The sequence below is a fragment of the Sapajus apella genome, unplaced genomic scaffold, assembly GCF_009761245.1.
Source record: "Sapajus apella isolate SASKATOON/1434 unplaced genomic scaffold, GSC_monkey_1.0 scaffold46, whole genome shotgun sequence".
Classification (NCBI taxonomy): Eukaryota; Metazoa; Chordata; class Mammalia; order Primates; family Cebidae; genus Sapajus; species Sapajus apella.
The window spans coordinates 4,517,241-4,537,740 of NW_022436986.1; the positions used below are offsets into that span (position 1 = coordinate 4,517,241).

At 46.8% G+C, this 20,500-nt stretch overlaps 1 protein-coding gene across 1 annotated transcript in view; it reads right to left on the reverse strand.

Moving 5' to 3' along the window:
- TRIM14 (tripartite motif containing 14) overlaps positions 1-20,500 on the reverse strand; it is a 39,995-nt gene that overhangs the window by 6,515 nt on the left and 12,980 nt on the right. Inside the window, exons 2-4 of the mRNA XM_032239891.1 lie at positions 10,025-10,258; positions 5,156-5,318; positions 2,210-2,302 (exon numbers count right to left, since the gene is read on the reverse strand). Coding sequence (XP_032095782.1) covers positions 2,210-2,302; positions 5,156-5,318; positions 10,025-10,258 — 490 coding nt within the window. The remainder of the gene's footprint in view (positions 1-2,209; positions 2,303-5,155; positions 5,319-10,024; positions 10,259-20,500) is intronic.

Below are 20,500 nucleotides of genomic sequence, written 5' to 3' on the forward strand. Positions count from 1 at the left end.
TCACTAGGATGTTTACTCCTTAGGTGTAATCAATAGTAGCCAATCAAATCTTAAATCAATATTTCTTTTTTTTTTTTTTTTTTGCAACGGAGTCTCACTCTGTCACCCAGGCTGGAGTGCAATGGCACGATCTTGGTTCACTGCAACCTCCACCTCCCAGGTTCAAGTGATTCTCCTGCATCAGCCTCCTGAGTAGCTGGGACTACAGGTGCCTGCTACCATGCCAGGCTAATTTTTGTATTTTTAGTAGAGGCAGGGTTTCACCATGTTGGCCAGGCTGGTCTTGAACTCCTGATGTCAGTCAAGTGACCCAACTGCCTCAGCCTCCCAAAGTGTTGGAATTACAGGCATCAGCCACCATGCCCAGCCTTTAAATCAGTAGATTAGCCTTTGTATGGAAAATGTAATTCTATTCAGTGCCTCCATTTTGATATTCACTGCCCCCTTCCCAACACCAGGAACACTGACCACCATTCTTTGGTTTGCCTATGTCCCCTGATGGTTACTTTGCATTGGAATAAACTCTGCTAACTGGATACTGAGCCTACTTTAGGTTAAGTCTTCTTTAAATTGATACCCAGTAATTCCACTTTCAGAAATTACTCCTAAAAAATAATCTGAAAATGAGGTATGGTGTGTTCATTCACTCATTCATTAATTCAACAAATGTGTACAAGAATGGATGTTTATTACAGCATTGTTTATAGAAATGAAAATGTAAACATCCAACATTATGAAATTGGTTAGATATGACACATCCATTCAATGCAATAAAAATTAAAAATTAGCTAAGCGTGGTGGTGCATGCCAATAGCCCCAGCTATGCGGAGGTTGGGGTGGGAAAATCACTTGAGACCAAGAGGTCGAGAGTGCAGTGAGCACTGCACCACTGAACTCCACCACTGCAATCCAGAGCAAGACACACCACACACACACACACACACACACACACACACACACACACAATACTGGCTGGGCACAGTGGCTCATGCCTGTAATCCCAAAATTTGGGAGGCTGAGGTGGGAGGATCACTTGAACCCAAGAGTTCGAGACCAGCCTGGGCAACATGGGAGACCTCCGTCTCTACAAAAACTTTAAAAGTTAGCCAGGCTTGGTGGCAAACATCTATGTTCCTAGCTATGTGGGAGGCTGAGGTGGAAGGGTCACTTGAGCCCCGGAGGTCGAGGCTACAGTGAGCCATAGTTGTGCCACTGCATTCCAGCCTGGACAACAGAGTGAGACCCTGCCTCAAAAAAAAAAGTTATATATTTACTGATATAGAAAATTGTCACATCAGTGTAGGGTGGGAAATTAAAAAACTGTTCAAGCTATACTGTTAATGAAAAAAATCACAAAAACATAATATCCCTTTAAAAAATATGCACACATATCTGAAAGAATATATATTAAAATATTAAAAGTATTCCTTGGGAGGGACCATTGTTTTTACATATTTGTAATTTCTGATTTTCTACAATAAGCATGCATTATCTGTTGTGTTTTTTTTCCAGTTGAGACAAGGTCTCACTCTGTCACTCAGGCTACAGTATAGTTGCATGAACACAGCTCACTGCAACCCCCGCCTCCAGGGCTCAAGTGATCCTCCCACCTCAGCCTCCTGAGTAGCTGGAACTACAGAAGCATACCACCATGCCCACTAATTTTTGAATTTTTTGTAGGGATGGAGTTTCGTCATATTGCCCAGGCTGGTCTCAAACTCCTGGGCTCAAGCTATCTGCCTGCCTCGGCCTCCCAAAGTGCTGGGATCACAGGTGTGAGCTACCAGGACTGGCCCTACATATACAATATTTTAAGAGGATAAAAATGTTCAGAATATATCAGCAAATGAAAACAGATGACAAAACAGTATGTATAGTATGACACCACATTTGTAAAATAAAAAAGATTATTAAATATATCATTATATGCATATTAGATGTGCTAAAGCTAAAAGGACAAATAATAATTGTTCATGGAAGAGGAAAGATTATGAGACTTATTTTTCTTTTGTTTTCTAATTTTTCTACAGTGAACATGTATTGTTTTACTTGTCTTTAATAATAAAAGTCTTTTTTAAAAATTCTTAAATAATTAAAAAACCAAACTCTAATGAGAAAAAAAGAGGGACCTCCATTTCCATGATCCTCCTCCACCCAACATCCCACTGTCTCCGCCCTCTCCACCCCGTCCCCACTCCCAGGGTCTTACATTTTAGGAAGACAGATCGCTCTGGTGAGGGGCTGGTTTTCAGCAAGGTACCTGGCTTGGTGCTGGAAGGGTCTGAGAGCTGGCAGTTCATGTCTGTAAGGAATTGTGAGAAATGAGCGCATGGAGCTCACGCGAGCAGACAAGTAAGACATGCTAAAAATACCACACAACTGGAGAGTCACAGCGGCCCGTCCAAGAGCCATGTAGATTTAAGGGGTTCGTGTAAATTCACAGGGACAGGAAAACCCCAGGATGACGAGGCTGGTGTGGGAGAGCCCTAAATAGGAGGAGGAGCTGAGGTGCGAACAACCACTGGACCCAACACTCAAGGATGGGCCACGACTCAGGGAAGATGCACAAATTCCAGGGTCAAGACGGAAAACAAGAAAGTAGAGCTGAGTCAGGAAGGTCTGAGTGCTCACAAAGAAGGAAGGAGGGGAGGCCATCCCAGCAGGGGCACCGGGGCCCTTGGCACTTGCTGTGCCCTCTGCCTGGACAGCCCCCACACCCTTCCCCTCTTGCCCAGGTTCCCTCCTTCCCAGCTGTTGGGGCTGGAGCTCACTCAGCGCCTCCCCAGACCTGCCTTCCGCCCCCAGCACTCCCAGCACTCATCACAGGGGCCTGTAGAGATCAAGCCCACCTGCACGCTGTTAAATCAAGTTTTGCTTAAAGCTGCCTCCTTACATCTTTGAAGTTCAGCCTAAAGGTTTTTCTGTGCATCGTCAACTATAACAAGTGGAGGTGTAAACAGACCGTAGCCCGCACTTGTGCCAATCACCCAGTTTTTTTTTTTTAATTCTTTTTTTTCTTACTAGAATAGTTACTCTGGATATGGAAATCACCCAGTTTTGGCCAATCAAATGTAGCCAACTGATTGAACTGTGTTCAAATAAGGCAAAAGCTGAGCTGGAACCAACCCAGCTGCTTCTGCGCCTCACCTCTGTTTTCTGTAGGCCACTTTCCTTTTTCTGGCCCTAAATCTTCTTCCACCACGTGGCTGCGCTGGAGTCTGTCAATGTACTGAGGCTGAGAAGGCTGCCCGAGTCACAAATCATTCATTGCTCATTTACTCTCCTTTACCTTTAATTTGGCTGAAGTTGTTCTTTCATCAAGGCAAAAGCCTCGCCCCTCTCCCTAGAACTCTAGAGTCACAGGTCCTACTGCCTGGGCGATACCACCACATGGGAAGTCCAACTTCTGAAATCTAACAGGTTCAAACACTTCATTCCCTCCAGTCCTAAATGCTTTCTCACTTCAGAAAATGACAGTTTCCTTCTGTTAGTTGCCCAGGTCAAAATCCTGGGATTCAGATTTCTTTCCTCTCTCCCCTGCGAGTCCACTTCCACTTCTGTTGTCCCCATTGCTGCTCCTTCTGTGACCAGCTCACTCCCATTGCAGACCTCCACCCTTGCTTTTCCCTCTGTCTAGAATACCTCCCTCAGATCTAACAGCAGCAGCAATCATAATCCCCGACGCGTACATGGCGTTTATTATGCCTGAGCACTAAGTGTGTAAGAGCTCATTCAATTCTCAAAGCAGCCCAGGAGAGCGGGCTACATTATGGTCTCCACTTTACAGATACAGAAACAGAGGCATGGAAAAGGGAGGTGCCCCGTCCATGGCAGGGTTCAGCAGGGTTCCAAGGGGGTAGACCTGGGGTAGGAACCCAGGAGTCCATGCCTATGACCACTGTGCTCCCTGGCCCTTCAGACCAGCAGAAGCTGCTGAACAAACGCTTCCTTTGGGCCACCTTGAGTGTCCCCTTCTCAGAAGCCTTCCCAACTGCTTATATAAAACAGGTCCTCGGCCAGCCATGGTGGTTCACACCTGTAATCCCAGCACTTTGGGATGCAGAGGCAGGCGGATCACAAGGTCAGGAGTTCAAGATTAGCCTGGCCAACATGGTGAAACCTCGTCTCTACTAAAAATACAAAAATTAGTCTGGCATGGTGGCAGGCACCTGTAGTCCCAGCTACTCAGGACACTGAGGCAGGAGAATTGCTTGAACCCAGGAGGCGGAGGTTGCAGTCAGCTGAGATCATGCCACTGCACTCCAGTCTGGGTGACAGACCAAGACTCCATCTCAAAAAAAAAAAGAAAAATGGTTCCTCCTCGTCACTTTCCTGTCCTCCATCTTGCCCTGCTTTATTATTCTTTATAGCAGTTCTTGTCACCTGACATGTTGTGCACTGTCTGTCCCCCCTACAAGGACTATGAGCACCAAAAGCGGAGAAGTTTTGTTTTGTGCCCTCCTATGCCTGGCACATAAGAGGGGCTTGATAAATGTTCTGAATGAATCATGATAGCAGAGGTGAATGAATGAATGAATGAGCACATAAATGAATCAATGAATAGATATTTTTGAGGACATGTTTTGTGCCATGCCCTGTGGGGAGCTCAGAGGTAGGCCCAAGGCTGGTTCCTGCCCTTCAGGTGCTTACAAGGAAGGCACAAGGAGGGGGTATCCACTTCATGAGCACTCTCCAGCAGGATGTGGGCAGGCCCTGGTATGGGAAGGGAGAGTAGAGATGGCCAGGGGAGGGAGTGAGCAGACTGGGCTGGCAGGAAAGGGCTTCCCAGGTGGGCGCAGCTGTGCCAGCCTGCCTTGAGGGGGTGCTGGGCTTGGGCCCCAGCCAGAGGAAGAGGAGGAAGAGTTGGTCATTCCAGCTGGGAGCCCAGAGCAAGGCTGAGATATGGCAGGATCCCAGGAGCAATCTGAGGGGCAGAAGCAGGCAGTGTGACTGGAGAAGGGCAGGTCTCCGTCTCAGGAAGGGTTGGAAGTGAAGTCGTGAGGGTGGGTTGGCACCAGGCCCAGGAGCCCCTGACCGCCCAACCAAGGGCTCAGTGTGGGAGAGACAGGATGCAGGGTGATGATCTTTGCATTCACCTCTGGGCTAAAGGGCACTAGGGGAGGTAAGGACACAAAGTTGGTCACTGGCGACTTACTTTCCTTAAGGCGAATGTCCAGTGGCGTCTGTAGTGTACTCTGCATGGCTTCCATGAGACCTTTATAGTAGCTCCTGATGGGCTCAAAGGAGAGGGGCACAGGGTGACACAGCTCCCCGAGGCTCATCTGCTGCTGCATCTCGTGCTCGGCGGCCGTGTATGCCTGTGTGGGCACACAGGGGTCAGGGTGGCTCTGGGAGATGCAGGCAGTGTCCCAGCCTCCTGTGCTGCACCCAGGAACAAACCCACACCAGCACGCCCAGACTCCACCTTGCCCTGGCACTTGTGGTCAGCCCAGGCTGTGCCCCCAGGAGCAGAGGGAGCCCTGGAGAGACCACACAGCAGCCCCAAGGTGGGAGCCATGTGGAGGTGTGATTTTGCCATGCTGGCACTGGGGAATCCTCCCTCTCCCTTCCTCCCTCCTTTCCTTCCTTCCTTCTGTGTTCATTGAGGCCTACTCTGTGCCAGCTATGCTGGCAGAGGGCAGGGTCAGGCTGACATAGGACCTTCCCAGTGAGGCTTCAGCCTCACACACACTGTGCCATGGGTCTGCGTCGGGTACAAAAAGAGTGAGAGGTCAGTCTCCCTGGTGAAGGGGCCCCTGGAACTTGTACAAAGGTGGAGCAGTAAACTGTTCTAAGAAGGATGTCAAAGACCCAGCAAAAGGCCAGGCATGGTGGCTCATGCTTGTAATCCCAGCACTTTGGGAGGCCAAGACGGGTGGATCACCTGAAGTCGGGAGTTCGAGACCAGCCTGACCAACTTGGTGAAACCCCGTCTCTTAAAAAAAAAAAAAAAGACCCAGCAATGTTCAGCTGCAGTGCTGACTGAGGGGGTCTGGCTACCGCCTGGAACATGTGTTCTGTTTTGCGCCTGGACAGCCCCTCTTCAATACCTTTCTGTGTTGTGTGGCTTCGCTAAGGAGAAGCTAGAAAACCCCGTCTCCCAGCCCCCTTTGCACCTTTGATGCAGGAGTGTCACCAGACACCTCCAAGCCAAAGCATGGATTTGGAAGTGAAGGTGAAGGTAGCGATGGTGGCATGTGACACTCAGGGACAGTAGTGGTGGGGGCTCTGGTCAGTATAGGTGCCGTGGGGCCTATACTGGCACCAACCCCTGCTGAAGCCTGGGTGTCCTTCCTGCTGCCCATGTGCCATCCTGACTTTCTGGCCCTCCTGGAGATCCTACCAACTACCTCATATTCTTCCATAAACTCCCTTCTTGCTTAAAACGGTTCCAGTGGATTTTCCTGTTTGCAGGTGAGAACCGCGACGGCACTTTCTGAAGGGCTGTCCTGGCCAGGAGTTGGAAGGAAGCTGACTGCCCCCAGTCATCAGGCTTGGCTGGCAGTAGCAGTACTGCCTGCCCAAGAAGGAGTGGACAGATGGGGGCCTCAGGAGGGAGGAGGGTGGCCTGGCACTCGGCTGTGGGGCAGGGGCAGGCCCTACCTGGTAGCATGCTGCACACTGGGAGGGGGCTGTGAGATGGCCTCCAAGCCCCATTCAGCCTAGGAGGCCGGGAGTCTAGAGTCCAACCTCATTTTGGTGGGGAACCAGGGCTAAGGTCACACCCAGAACACTGGAATGGGGCTGGTCAGGGAAGACTGAGCACTAGCAGGAAGTCCAGGGTGGGCAGGGAGCAGCTCCAGGGAGGTGGGGGGGGCTCAGAGGGCAGATGAGTAGGGTAGGATGAGGGGTCGATAGAGGACACATGTCACCACCTGGTAACCCCAAACTCCAGCACCTAGCACCAGGCCGGACACATGGCTTCTCAAAACATGTGTATGATGGAAAAATCAGTGCATGAAACCAAGGACAGCTGCTTTTGCCTTTGCAGACTCAGAGAACAGAAAACCCAGTCCTTCATCTCTCAGGCCAGAAACTCCAGCGTCATCTCGGGATTCCCCCTACTCATTCTCCAATTCCAATCTCCATTCCTGTGGCATCTCCTGACCTGCCTGTTTCTCCCTATCCCCACTGCCCCTATCTTGGTCCAGGCCACCATCATCTCTCTCCTGGACATTGTGGCCTCCTCCCAAGTTCCCTTCCAGCCTCCCATCCTGGTCTCCCCGTCCATCTTCCACTCTGTCTCTAAAGTGACTTTTCTAAAGCACTAACCTGACCATGTGACTGCTTTTATCCCTCAGTTCAGACCACTCCAAGGCTGGGCATGGTGGTTCACGCCTGTAATCCCAGCACTTTGGGAGGCCAAGGCGGATGGATCACTTGAGGTCAAGAGTTTGAGACCAGCCTGACCAACAGGGTGAAACCCAGCCTCTAGTAAAAATACAAAAATTAGCTGGGCATGGTGGCACGTGCCTGTAGTCCCAGCTCTTCAAGGGGCTGAGGCAGGAGAATCCCTTGAATCTGGAAGGTGAAGTTGCAGTGAGCCGAGATTGAGCCACTGCATTCCAGCCTGGGCAGCAGAGACCCTGTCTCAAAAACAAACAAACAGACAAACAAACAAAAACGCATTCTTGTCTCCTATTGTATTACAGGAAAATGCTAAAATCCATGAAACATAAGGCCCTTCATGAACTAACCATGACCTATGGATCCAGCTGTGTCTCTCAATACCCCCACCCTTATACTCCCTACCCCTCCTCAAGCCAGGTTGAACCCCAAGTGGTTCCCCAACCTGCCAAGCTCTCACATGTACACAGTTCCTGTCTGTCCTCTCTGCTCTCCCTATATATACAGTGTGCTCCTACTCATTTTCCAACACCCAGCCCTACCATCACCTCTTCCTAGAAGTCTTCCCAGACTGCATCCTTCTCCCAGCCAGAGAGTGTCAGACATTTCTTGGACATAATTTTGCTAGCTTCATATTTACAAAATTGCTTAAGCTGTACCGTAAATAACTGTTTCTGAGCAAGTCTCCCCACCAACTGTGAGCTCCTAATGTCCAGCAAGTGACCTGGCTCAGTACGTATTGATGAATAAACGAATGAACACATAGAAGGTGGGAATGTTGAATGATTAAAATCAATGGCTTTGGCACAAGAGATTTTTTTTCTTTTTTTGAGACAGAGTCTCGCTCTGTCGTCAGGCTGGAATGCAGTGGTGCTATCTTGGCTCACTGCAACCTCTGCCTCTGGGGCTCAAGCAATTCTCCTGCCTCAGCCTCCGGAGCAGCTGGGACTACAAGCATGCACCACCATGCCCAGCTAATTTTTGTATCTTTAGTAGAGATGGGGTTTTACCATGTTGGCCAAAGGATGGTCTCAATCTCTTGACCTCGTGATCCGCCCACCTCAGCATCCCAAAGTGCTGGGATTACAGGCATAAGCCACCACGCTTGGCTGGCACAAGAGAATTTAAGAGATGGCAAAGCCCTGAAACCATTTTATGAAGGAGAATAGCATGCTTCTCCATGGACGCATTCCTTTGTATTCCATAGCCTTAAAAAGGACCATTATTTAAAAAGAAACAATTCAATGTATCACTGTGCATCTTGCCCTTCTTAAAGCACAATACCCATTCCTAGGAAAGCAGCTCACCCAGAATTTGGCTGAAACAGCTGATGATGAGACACAGACTGAACTGACTGAGGCCACATAAGACACAAGAGTGGAAATCCCCACCTGGGGACTGGCTTGGCTGGTTTTGTGTTGACTGGCTTTTTTGTCTGTCTGATTTTCCAGCCAGAGCCCATACTCATCTGTGGTTAGAGTTGGTGCCACTTTTAGTTGTACCCTGCCTTGTCCCACAGCCTTTAAAGTATCTTGCAAAGGTCCTCTAATACGGCAAGATTTTTCTTCATAGCGAGAAAAATGAAGCAAAGAGAAAATCAGACACAAAGTGTTTGCCGTGAAGCCTTAGCCTGGTTAGTCAAAGCAGATTTGGCTCTGAGCATCCCAAGGCAAAGAAGGAAACAGGAGGGGCTCTAACAGTGATAAAGCAATTCTAGTGCAGAAGTGACTGCACAGGGGTGTTGACACTAGACAAGAGTTTCTTCCACGGTTCCCTACAGACAGGAACACCATCCTTGACAACATGCTTTCCCCAAATGTAGCAATGAGCATCGCAGGGGCTATTTCTTTCTTTCTTTCTCTTTTTTTTTTTTTTTTTTTTTTTTGAGAGAGAGTCTTGTTCTGTCACCCAGGTTGGAGTACAGCAGTGCAATCTTGGCTCACTGCAAACCTTTGCCTCCCAGATTCAAGTGATTCTCCCGCCTCAGCCTCACAGGTATGTGCCACCACACCTGGCTAATTTTTGCATTTTTAGTAGAGAGGGGGTTTCGCCATGCTGACCAGGCTGGTCTCGAACTTCTGGCCTCAAGTGATCTGCCACAGGGGCTGTTTCTTAGACTCTCCCTCAACAAAGCCCAGTGGCCAAGGAGTACCATTGAGCAAACTGTGACTCAGCTTTTGAAATGTGCTCAGCAGCTGCAAGGCCACCTGCCTTTCCAGGAGAGGTGTCTCAACTTAAGACTATACAGGCAGAGGGCCAGGCAAGGTGTCTTGTGGGTTTAGTCAGACCTACAGACAGACAGACCTGATCCCAGCTCTGCCACCTACCAGCTATGTGAGACCAGGTGAGTCACTTCACTTTACTGAGCCTCAATTTCTTGTTTATAAAATGGGGTGAGGCCACTCTGCAGAGTTCTGGTGAATATTCGTGCTAAGCTACACAGTGCTCAGAACACAAAGGCCTTTGAAATTGGTGGCTGTTAATATTATTTAATTAGCCCAAGATGTGTATTATCTTCCTAAAATGTATATTCTCTTGAACACGTGTGTGGGGGCAAGACAGTCTGCATGGTGACCAGGCAATATTCTGTGTGTCAATACTGTGCTCAATGCCATAACACCTGAGATGAAGTGTGGGTGGCAGGTGGCAGCTGTAAGGGCAGTGACCCCAGCATTACCTGAAGCCTCTGGACAGGATCAGGCTCCTGGCTGATACTCCAGACCCTGGTGGAGAGATCGTTCGTGACGTCAAGTTGCTCTTTGCAAGAGTCAACTTGTTCCCTGTACCCCTGGAGGGCCAGCTGTGTGTTTTTATCAATGAATTTCTTGGCCGCTGTTTCCTCTTCATCAAGTAGTAATCTGAGTTCAGTGAATATCCCCTTCAGCCAGGTTTTACTTGACTCTGCATGAGCCTAAAAACAGAAAAACCAGTTGCAGATGATACGTTTATCAATCGGGAAACCCAGAATAATCAACATGAAAATAATTAGAATGTCTGAAACATAAGTTCAGCAAAGTGGCCAGTCAGATACAAGATCAACTTATAAAAAACAAAGCTTTCCTAAGTACCAGCCATCACCAATCATAAAATGCATGGAGAAGTAAAGATCCTTTTGAAAATGGGAGAAAAAAATCACAAAGTATGTGGAAATAAACCTATTAAAAAGCCATATTAGTGACTGGGAAGGTTCATTACTCTAAAGTCACTATTTGTCTCTAAATTAGACAATCAAATTGGAATTTGATAAAACTCCAATCAAAATCTTAACATGCAGATTAAAAATTATAAAATTATTAGGAGAGAGAACAGGCAAAAGAAAAGCCAAAATTGGGCCGGGCGCGGTGGTTCAAGCCTGTAATCCCAGCACTTTGGGAGGCCAAGGCAGGTGGATCATGAGGTCAAGAGATCGAGACCATCCTGGTCAACATGGTGAAACCCCGTCTCTACTAAAAATACAAAAAATTAGCTGGGCATGGTGGCGCATGCCTGTAGTCCCAGCTACTCAGGAGGCTGAGGCAGGAGAATTGCTTGAACCCAGGAGGCAGAGGTTGCGGTGAGCCGAGATCGCGCCATTGCACTCCGGCCTGGGTAACAAGAGCGAAACTCCGTCTCCAAAAAAAAAAAAATTCTCCTGGCTCACCATAATTGCTATAAAAAAAAACAAAGAAGAGAAACCTGATAACACATTACCTGCCTTATCTGATAACAAAACAAATGATAAATCTACAGGATCTAAAACCATGTGGCTCAAACACAGACAAAAAGGTCAAAAGCACAAAATAAAGAGTTTTTAAAAGAACTCAAATTATGGCCAGGCATGGTGGCTCATGCCTGTAATCCCAGCACTGCGGGAGGCTAAGCAGGTGGACAGCCTGAAGTCAGGAATTTGAGACCAGCCTGGCCAACACGGTGAAACACCATCTCTGCCAAAAACACAAAAATTAGCTGGGTGTGGTGGCAGATGCCTATAATCCCAGCTACTGGAAAGGCTGAGGCAGGAGAATCCTGTGAACCCGGAGGTGGAGGTTGCAGTGACCTGAGATGGCGCCATTGTACTCCAGCCCAGCCTGGGCAACAAGAGCAAACCTCTGTCTCAAAAAAAGAACAACAACAACAAAAGAACTCAAATTATATACAGAGAGATGTGTGTATGTATGTGTATCTGTGATGTAACAGTGGCATTTTAGAATAATTTTTTGTATTTTTGTAGTAAAAATATGAAAATAAAAATAATTAAAATAATTTGAGATTTTCCACAATAAAAGGTTAAGGAAAACAAACAAAAGAGAAAGTCCAGTTAAACTAAAGCACTGTATATAAAGTCCAAAGAATAAATCAATTAGGTGAAATACAGAACAATTTTTATTTATTTATTTTTTGATATAGAGTTTCACTCTTGTCCAGGCTGGAATGCAGTGATCTCGGCTCACTGCAACCCCTGCCTCCCAGGTCCAAGTGATTCTCCTGCCTCAGCCTTCCAAGTAGTTGGGATTACAGGTACGCGCCACCACGCATGGCTAATTTTGTATTTTTAGTAGAGACGGGGTTTCATCATGTTGGTCAGGCTAGTCTCAAACTCCTGACCTCAGGTGATCTGCCCACCTCAGCCTCTCAAAGTGCTAGGATTACAAGTGTGAGCCACCAGGCCCAGCCCAGAAAATAGTTTTTGATCATTAGATTGGAAGATTTTTAAGAGATTGAGATGCAGTCTGTAAGGGTATATGAAGTAGGGCATTTATATAAACTGTGGGTGGTAGGGTCTATCGGTACTTCACTTTTAGAGGGCAATATGACAATAGCTATCAATTTTTTTTTTTTGATAAGTTTTGCTCTTGTTGCCCAGGCTGGAGTGCAATGGCAAGATCTCAGCTTACTGCAACCTCCGCCTCCTGGGTACAAGTGATTCTCCTACCTCAACCTTTGGAGTAGCTGGGACTGCAAGTGGCTATCACCACACCTGGCTAATTTTGTATTTTTAGCAGAAACAGAGATTCACTGTTGGCCAGGCTGATCTTGAACTCCTGACCTCAGGTGATCTGCCTGCCTCAGCCTGCCAAAGTGCTGGAATTACAGGCGTGAGCCACTGCGCCTGACCTCAAAGTTTTAAATGCACATATTCTTTCATGCAGCAGTTCCTCTTACTTAGATCCTGGAACATGCTTTCACATGTCCATGAAGATTTGTGTACCAAGATTCTCATTACATAGCTTTTACACATAGGGACTAGAGAATAGAATTAGCTGGGGATGGTGGTCGGTGTCTGTAATCCCAGCTACTTGGGAGGCTAAGGCTTGAGAATCACTTGAGCCCAGGAGACGAAAGTTGCAGTGAGCTGAGATCAGGCCACTGCACTCCAGCATGGGCGACAGAGTGAGACTCCGACTTAAAAAAAAAAAAAAAAAAAGAATAGAGAATAGTTGTGGAACCTTAAGGATCTAAAAGAAAACTGAAAAATGGGCTTCACTGGCAGAAACAGAAACAAGGATAGTGGGGAGCGAGTGTTCTGAGAAACAAGGTCAACCACAAACAGCTCGTTAGCACTCATGCATCCTGTTACAGGCGCTCAGCCCACAGTCCACCTGCACCCAGGCATCCTGTCTGCAAGCATTCAGTTCAAGCAGCAAACCTTCGCAAACTCCCTCTCCAGTCCCCTGCCTTCTTTCTGCCGCCTCGCCCGCAGCTCTCTTGCAATGTTTCTCTCCCTTTTCTCTAAATAAATCTGCTTTTCTAAACTCAATACTGTCTTGGTAAATTATTTTATCCACCCTGTGCACCAGCCTCAGACAGTTGTTAACCATGAAATATTTGGTACAATTTTCAATATGGGATGTGTATATAAGTTAATTATGTAAATTGTGCTACATTTGTACAATGAAATAATGTATAGCGATTACCAAGAATGCATTGTGCTGATGCGTGCTACAACATGGATGAACATTGAAGACATCACCCCTAGTGAAATAAGCAAGACACAAAAGGACAAATGATTTATCATTCCGCTTACATGAAATATCTAGACCAGGCAAATTCATAGAGACAGAAAGTAGAGTCGAGGCTACCAAGGGCTGGGAGAGGGGACATGGGGTGTAATTGCTTGATGGTTTCAGAGTTTCTGGTTGGGATAATGAAAAAGTTTTGGAAATAGACACGGGGGATGGCTGTGCAACATTGTGAATATAATTCAAAGCACTGAATTGAATATTTAAAAATGGTTAGAATGGCAAATTTTATGTTATATATATTTTATCACCATATAAAAACAAAGAAGAAAATATAACAACAAAAACAATGCAGTAGGTCGGGCGTGGTGACTCACGTCTGTAATCCCAGCATTCTGGGAGGCCGAGGCAGGCAGATCACTTGAGGTCAGGAGTTTGAGACCACCTGACCAACGTGGCAAAACCCCATCTCTACTAAAAAATGCAAAAATTAGCCAGGCGTGGTAGTGCATGCCTATAATCCCAGCTAGTAGGGAGGCTGAGGCAGGAGAATTGTTTGACCCCAGGCAGCGGAGGTTGCAGTGAGTCGAGATCACACTACTGCACTCCAGACTGAGCGATAGAACAAGACTCTGCCTCAAAAAAACAAACCAAAAAATGCAGTAGACCTATGTGTCCTAGCATGGAAAGTTCTCCAAAAAACAGGTGAAAAAGAACAAGCTGCAGAGTAATACATGCAAGATGATCCAAATTTATGTAAAACATAGTAAAACAAAACCCGTATATGGAGGGATATGTGCATCTATATATTTGCAAGTGCAATTAAAATGTCTGTTAGTAGTGGTCATGTTTGGTAAGAGGCATGGACTGGCAGATGGAGAAAGAAGGGCTCTCACTTTGTACTTTATATAGATCCATGCTATACTATTGCTTAAATTTTTAAAAATGACCATTTGTTCATGTATTATTTGTACACTGAAAAAAAAGACACAGGTCAGCCCCCTTCCTCAGCCCAAACATCTGTACAATCCACATAGCAGAATGACCCCAGCACCCAGCCAGTCATGAGGGGTGGGCAGGCTCCTGTGATACCATGTCATCTTCTTAGGGGGACAGCATGTGGCTTGGCAGCGAACAGGAGATGAGTTCTCTAAATCTGTGTTTCCTATCCAATGCTCCAGGCTGTGGATAGGTTCAGAGGCTAGCTCATACCACTGGCCTATGGATTATACTGGCTTTAAGCTAGCCTTGGAATTAGTCCACATTTATATGGTTGCAATGGGTCACTGAGCCTGGACACAAATGTGTTTTACTGAATGTCCAAATAAAGAAAATGTATTTCAAACTCTTGATTTATGAACGCATGTTGAGGCAACATAAGTACACAGAGGACCTTTATAGAGAAACCAAGAGAGCAAATATCTTCTCCCAACCAAGTATAGTAATCAGCCTATTAACAAGAATATAAGTGCTTTTTATAGATCCACTTTGTTAAGCAGAAAATCCAAAAGAAGCTTCATGACACTATACCTCGTTCTAACTCTCAGCACAAGGATAACCAGTATGGAAAACAGCCACCAGAAAACTTCATGTGTAAGCAGATGAGGCTGCTTATGCAATAAGGTCAGAAAGGGGTAGAGAGAGAGAGGGGAGGGAGGGCAGAGGGAAAGAGGGCGAGAGAATATCCTGGCCATGAAACAAGGAAGTACGCTATCTGGTTTGGGTCCCCTTGGTTCAAAGTGAAACTGGATCCCAGCTGAACTGAGCTGGAGTTTGAAGAGAGCTGGTGGCTGGGTGAGGGCCTGATGGAGTCTAGCTGTGCAGAGTCTAGGACTGTGGAAGAGAAAGAAGCTGACCTGACAGGAAGCCCTGGTTAGGGGGGGCTGAGGGATTTTGCATACAGAGTGTAGGCTGCTATGTGAAGCCACCTCTGAGTCCCGTGGAGAGTGAGGAGCCCAAAGGAGGGCGCTGCTCTGGTGAAAACTCAGTATGATTTCCAACAACCCTGCCCTGAATGCCTCTCACGAGGTGCACCACCAGGGGAAGGGGCGTGCTGTCCAACCTTGCCCAGACCACGCTAGTCTGGGGACTGTTTAAACTCTAACATGGTGGCAGTGGCAGGCAGGAAGAGGCAGGGAACAGCCTGCCTGCCCTGCAGGGGGATGGACACCAGTGGCATTGTCAAGGTCAGCAGCATGGCCTGCCAGGGTCCCCATCTTTTCATTCCCAGTCTGGCAAAAGCTGGTTCATGTCACCCCACTGGTCCCTTGATCCTAAACCATGGCTCGGTTCCTACAGTTCCTGTGGGTCACAGAGAAAGGCACAGAGCCAGCAACTGAGGCTCTTTATTCCACCCATAGGGGTTCTGGGTCTGGTGCCAGGCTGGGCCCTTGTGTCTTAGCTCCCCTTCCTGCCCATTCCCGGCTCTGCTCTATAGGGCAGAGGGGCTGAGCCCTGCACACTGCATTTCAGGATCCTCCTTCAGGCTGGCTTTAGTCAATGGGAGGGGGAACTAGAGGAGGATCAGGGGCTGAGGGCAAGGGAGCAGCCAGGGCACCCCCTCCCACCAGGACAGTGGCTCCAGGAATGGCTGCCTCCATCTTGCAGCTCCCAAGGACAGGCCCATTCTGGTTCCAGCTTCTGTCCAGGTGGCACTGGCCCCTGCACTCTGCTAACACCAGCCCAGATAATTTTTGTATTTTTAGTAGAGACAGGGTTTTACTATGTTGGGCAGGCTAGTATCGAACTCCTGACCTCAGAGGATCCGCCCATCTCAGCCTCCCAAAGTGCTGAGATTCCAGGCATGAGCCATTGCGCCCGGACTCAGCTTTGACATTCTAAATCTCTATATCTGTATTCAACTGACACTAACCAATCATATATACATATATATAAAATATATATATAATATATAAATATATAACATGTTATATATCATATGTCATATAATATGAAAGGGTTATCACTGGAGTGGGACTGGTGCTTTATAAGGAGTGGAAGAGAGACCTGAACTAGCATGTTAAAAGTGCTCAGCCAGCCAGGCGTGGTGGCTCATACCTGTAATCCACGCACTTTGGAGGCCAAGGTGGGCGGATCACCTGAGGTCAGGAGTTCAAGACCAGCCTGACCAATATGGTGACACCCCGTATTTATATTTAAAAAGAAAAGAAAAGAAAAAAGTAAAATAAAAGTGCTCAGCCTCCTCACCATTCGATGTCCTGTGCCACCTTGGGACCCTTCAGAGAGTCTGTGAATACAATATAATATATATAATATTATGTATATTACTATGAGAGTATCAAAAGCTCACTGCATAAAATTTGGAAGATTCTGAAAGAAGAACATAGCCACTCTGCTATTTTGTCATCTAATCCCGGTTTGAGTAAAAAGTTAGGGTAGAAGGCCGTGTGTTGAATTTTTCCTACACCTGGATGTACTGGCCCCCGTTTTAGTCTGTTTTCTATTGCTTGTAGCAGAATACCGGAAACTAGGTAATTTATAATGAAAAGGAATTTATTCTTACAATTATGGAGGCTAAGTCCCAGATCAAGGAGCCACATCTGGTGAGGGCCTTCTTGCTGGTAAAGACAGATAGAGTTTGGATATTTGTCCCCTGCCCCTCCCAAATCTCATGTTGAATTGTCATCTCCAGTGTCGCAGGTGGGGCCTGGTGGGACATGATTGGGTCACAGGGGTGGATTTCTCACGAACGGTTTGGCACCACTGGAGCTGTCCTCACGGTGGTGAGTGAATTCTCACAAGATCTGGCTGTTTAGAAGTGCACGGTTCCTCCCCACCTCTTGCTCTCGCTCTTGCCGTGTGAAGCGCCTGCTCCTGCTTATCTTCACCATGAGTGAAAGCCTCCTGGGGCCTCCTCAGAAGCTGAGCAGATGCCAGCACCACGCTTCCTGCACAGCCTGCAGAACTGTGAGCCAATTCAAGCACTTGTCTTTATAAATTACCCAGCCTCAGTTATTTCTGTACAGCAATGCAAGAATGGCCTAATACATAGACTCTGCATGGTCCCAAGGTGGCACGGGGCATTGGATGGTGAGGGGGGCTGAGCACTCTAACATGCCAGTTCAGGTTTCTCTTCTGTGATAACCCCTCTCCAGTGATAATCCTTTCATCCATTACTCCAGGAATGGATTAGTCCATTAATGAGGGCTCTGCCCTCATGACCCTATCAAGATCTCATGTCCCAGTCGCCTCTTCAATAACCTCTCAATACTGGCACATTAGGGATTACGTTTCAATATGAGCTTCAGAAAGGACAAACATTTAAATCATGACACCGCCTGAGAAGACATGATGGGAGAGGTAATCAGCCTATTAACAAGGACATAAGAGAAAATCACTTAATGGGTGTCAGCTGGGAATTAATGACCAAGTCCTTAATTGTTCTCTGGAAGGAACTGGTTGGGCCTGGTTATTGGCTTCTAAACAACAGACTTTGGACCATGTATACATTTTACTGATTTTCATATGTTTACAGGCCTGCTTTATGGATTAGTTTTCAGGCAAATGAGTGGACTTTCCCCTAGTGCTGCTTCTACGTAAATAAGAATGGAGCCACACAGTTGCCCCAGACCTCTCTGCCACAAACTACGCCTGCCATAATTCAACAGAAGGCATTGGGATACTTACACACGTTTGTGCTTATTGGAGATGCATCACTTCTAGGATTGTGTCCTGAAGGAAATAAATCAAGGTGCCAAAAATATTTACCAAACTGTCTAGAAATTAGGTAACTACCTTAATGAATCACAGGAGATTCATATAATGGAATACACAGACTTTAATACTGACATTGAAAGAGAACCTTTAATGACATAGAAAGTGTTATGACCCTGAACAAATAACAACAAAACTCCATATATAAAGCAACCTTGGTTTTGGTTAACAAGGGAGGAGCTGACATGGAAAATCCCCCTTTCTACTTCAAACACAGAGAAATGCTGATAAAATAAGCAAATGTCAAAATTATATTACTAAGTTCCAAATAAAACAAACACAGCACTTTGGGAGGCCAAAGTGGACAGATCACTTGAGGTCAAGAGTTCGAGACCAGCCTGGCCAACATAGTGGAATCCCATCTATAGTAAAAATACTAAAATTAGCTGGGCATGGTGGCAGGCACCTGGAGTCCTAGCTACTCGGGAGGCTGAGGCAGGATAATCACTCGAACCTGGGAGGCGGAGGTTGCAGTGAGCTGAGATTGCACCACTGTACTCTAGCCTTGGTGACAGATCGAGACTCCATCTCAAAAAACAAACAAACAAAAACAAAATAAAACTAACAAACAAAGGAAATTCACTGATGCCAAAACCAAAGAGGAAACACAGTGTGAGTGACCCGGCAGGAGCTGAAGCTAAGCGACCTGGGGGAGTGGAACCAGAGGTGCATGCAGGTGAAAGCCACACCACAATGGGGCCTGGCCATCCAGGGGAGCACAGGGTACCTGGCCACATTCCAGCAAAAGTGGGAAAGGAGTGACCTGCATCAAGCCAGATCCACAAAGAGCTGCTCCATCCATCAACTAGACACCAGAAAAACTCCACCCACTGGCCCAGGGAAGGGAAAAGGAATCTGGTCATCTATCCAGGGTCATGGGTGAAGAGAAAATCACCAGCAAAACAAATGAAACAACAGGTTTGCATTATAAGCAGGGTTGGAGTCCAAATTCATGGACCTCAAAACTGAAAAATAATATGAAAATGAGTCTGGAGCTACTGAAGCTCATAGCATCCCCTGAAGATGCTCATGTCACAGTGCTCTGAAGGGGCATGCTCACAACCCAGGATGTATGGGACATCTATGGTAAATACCTACCATAGATGTAGGTATGATGGAACAGCCTGCATTTTGATTGCAGTGGTGATTATGCAAATCTATCCATGTGATAAGTTGACATAAAACTATACACATGGCCGGGCATGGTGGCTCACGCCTGTAATCCAAGCACTTTGGAGGCCAAGGCAGGCAGATCACCTGAGGTCGGGAGTTCAAGACCAGCCCGACCAACATGGCAAAACCTCATCTTTTTTTTTAAAAAAAAAAAAAAAAAAAAAAGAAAAAACTATACACATCCATCCTTTTTTTTTTTTTTTTTTTTTTTTTTGGATAGTGTGCTATCATTATATAACAAGTAACCCTTGGGGCAAACTAGGTCAAGGTACACAAAACTCTACTAGTTTTGCAACTTCCTCTAAATCTATACAAAGTTAAAAAGCTGGGGAAGGGGTCAAAAGAAAGAGAATGATTCCTCATTCCGCAGGCCAAGCCTGTCCAACCTGTGGCCTGCAGGCTGCATGTGGCCCAGGACAGCTTTGAATGTGGCCCAACACAAATCTGTCAACTTTCTTAAAACATCATGAGTTTTGGGGGGATTTTTTTTTCTTTTTTCTCTTTTTTTACCTCATCAGCTACTGTTAGTGTATATTATGTGTGGCCCAAGACAATTCTTCTGCTTCCAGTGTGGTCCAGGGAAGCCTTAGACCCTCCACATGGGTCCTAATTCTTTCCCTGGAGGCCCTCAAACCACATCTGCTCAGGGATTTGCAAACAGGGAGCTGGATATTCAGGCTGAACAGCCCCAGCACCTCCCCCACAGCCCTTCCAACTTGACAGCTTTCACTTTCTAAATCCTTTGGTACTGTTTATCTTCCATGCCTAGAGTTCTTTTCCTGAAGACATGAGGGACACTATTAATGATTAAGCTGGGGCCACAGGTGTGAACCAGCATACCAGCAAACTGTCATGAAGACACCTGACAAAGAATGGACGTCAGGCAAATGTGGGAGCCAACTATGTTGCTTGGCATGGTCACAGGAAAAACCGGTGCTAGCTGCTCCCATGGTCAGAGCTTCTCCTCTTTATGTGAAGTAGTCAGGGGTTCCTTTTTTTTTTTTTTGGATGGAGTCTTGCTCTGTTGCCCAGGCTAGAGCGCAGTGGTGTGATCCTAGCTCACTGCTGCCTCAAGCTTCAGGGATCAGGTGATCTTCCCACCTCATCCTCTCAAGCAGCTGGAACTGCAGGCAAGCACCACTGTGCCTTGCCTTTTTTTTTTTTTTTTTTATTATATTTTTAGTATAGATGGGGGTCTCACTGTCTTGCCTAGTCTGGTTCTGAACTCCTGGGCTCAAGTGATCCCCTAGCCTTGGCCTCCCAAAGTACAGAGCAAAGATTTTTCCAACTGTCAGTGGGGCAGGCCC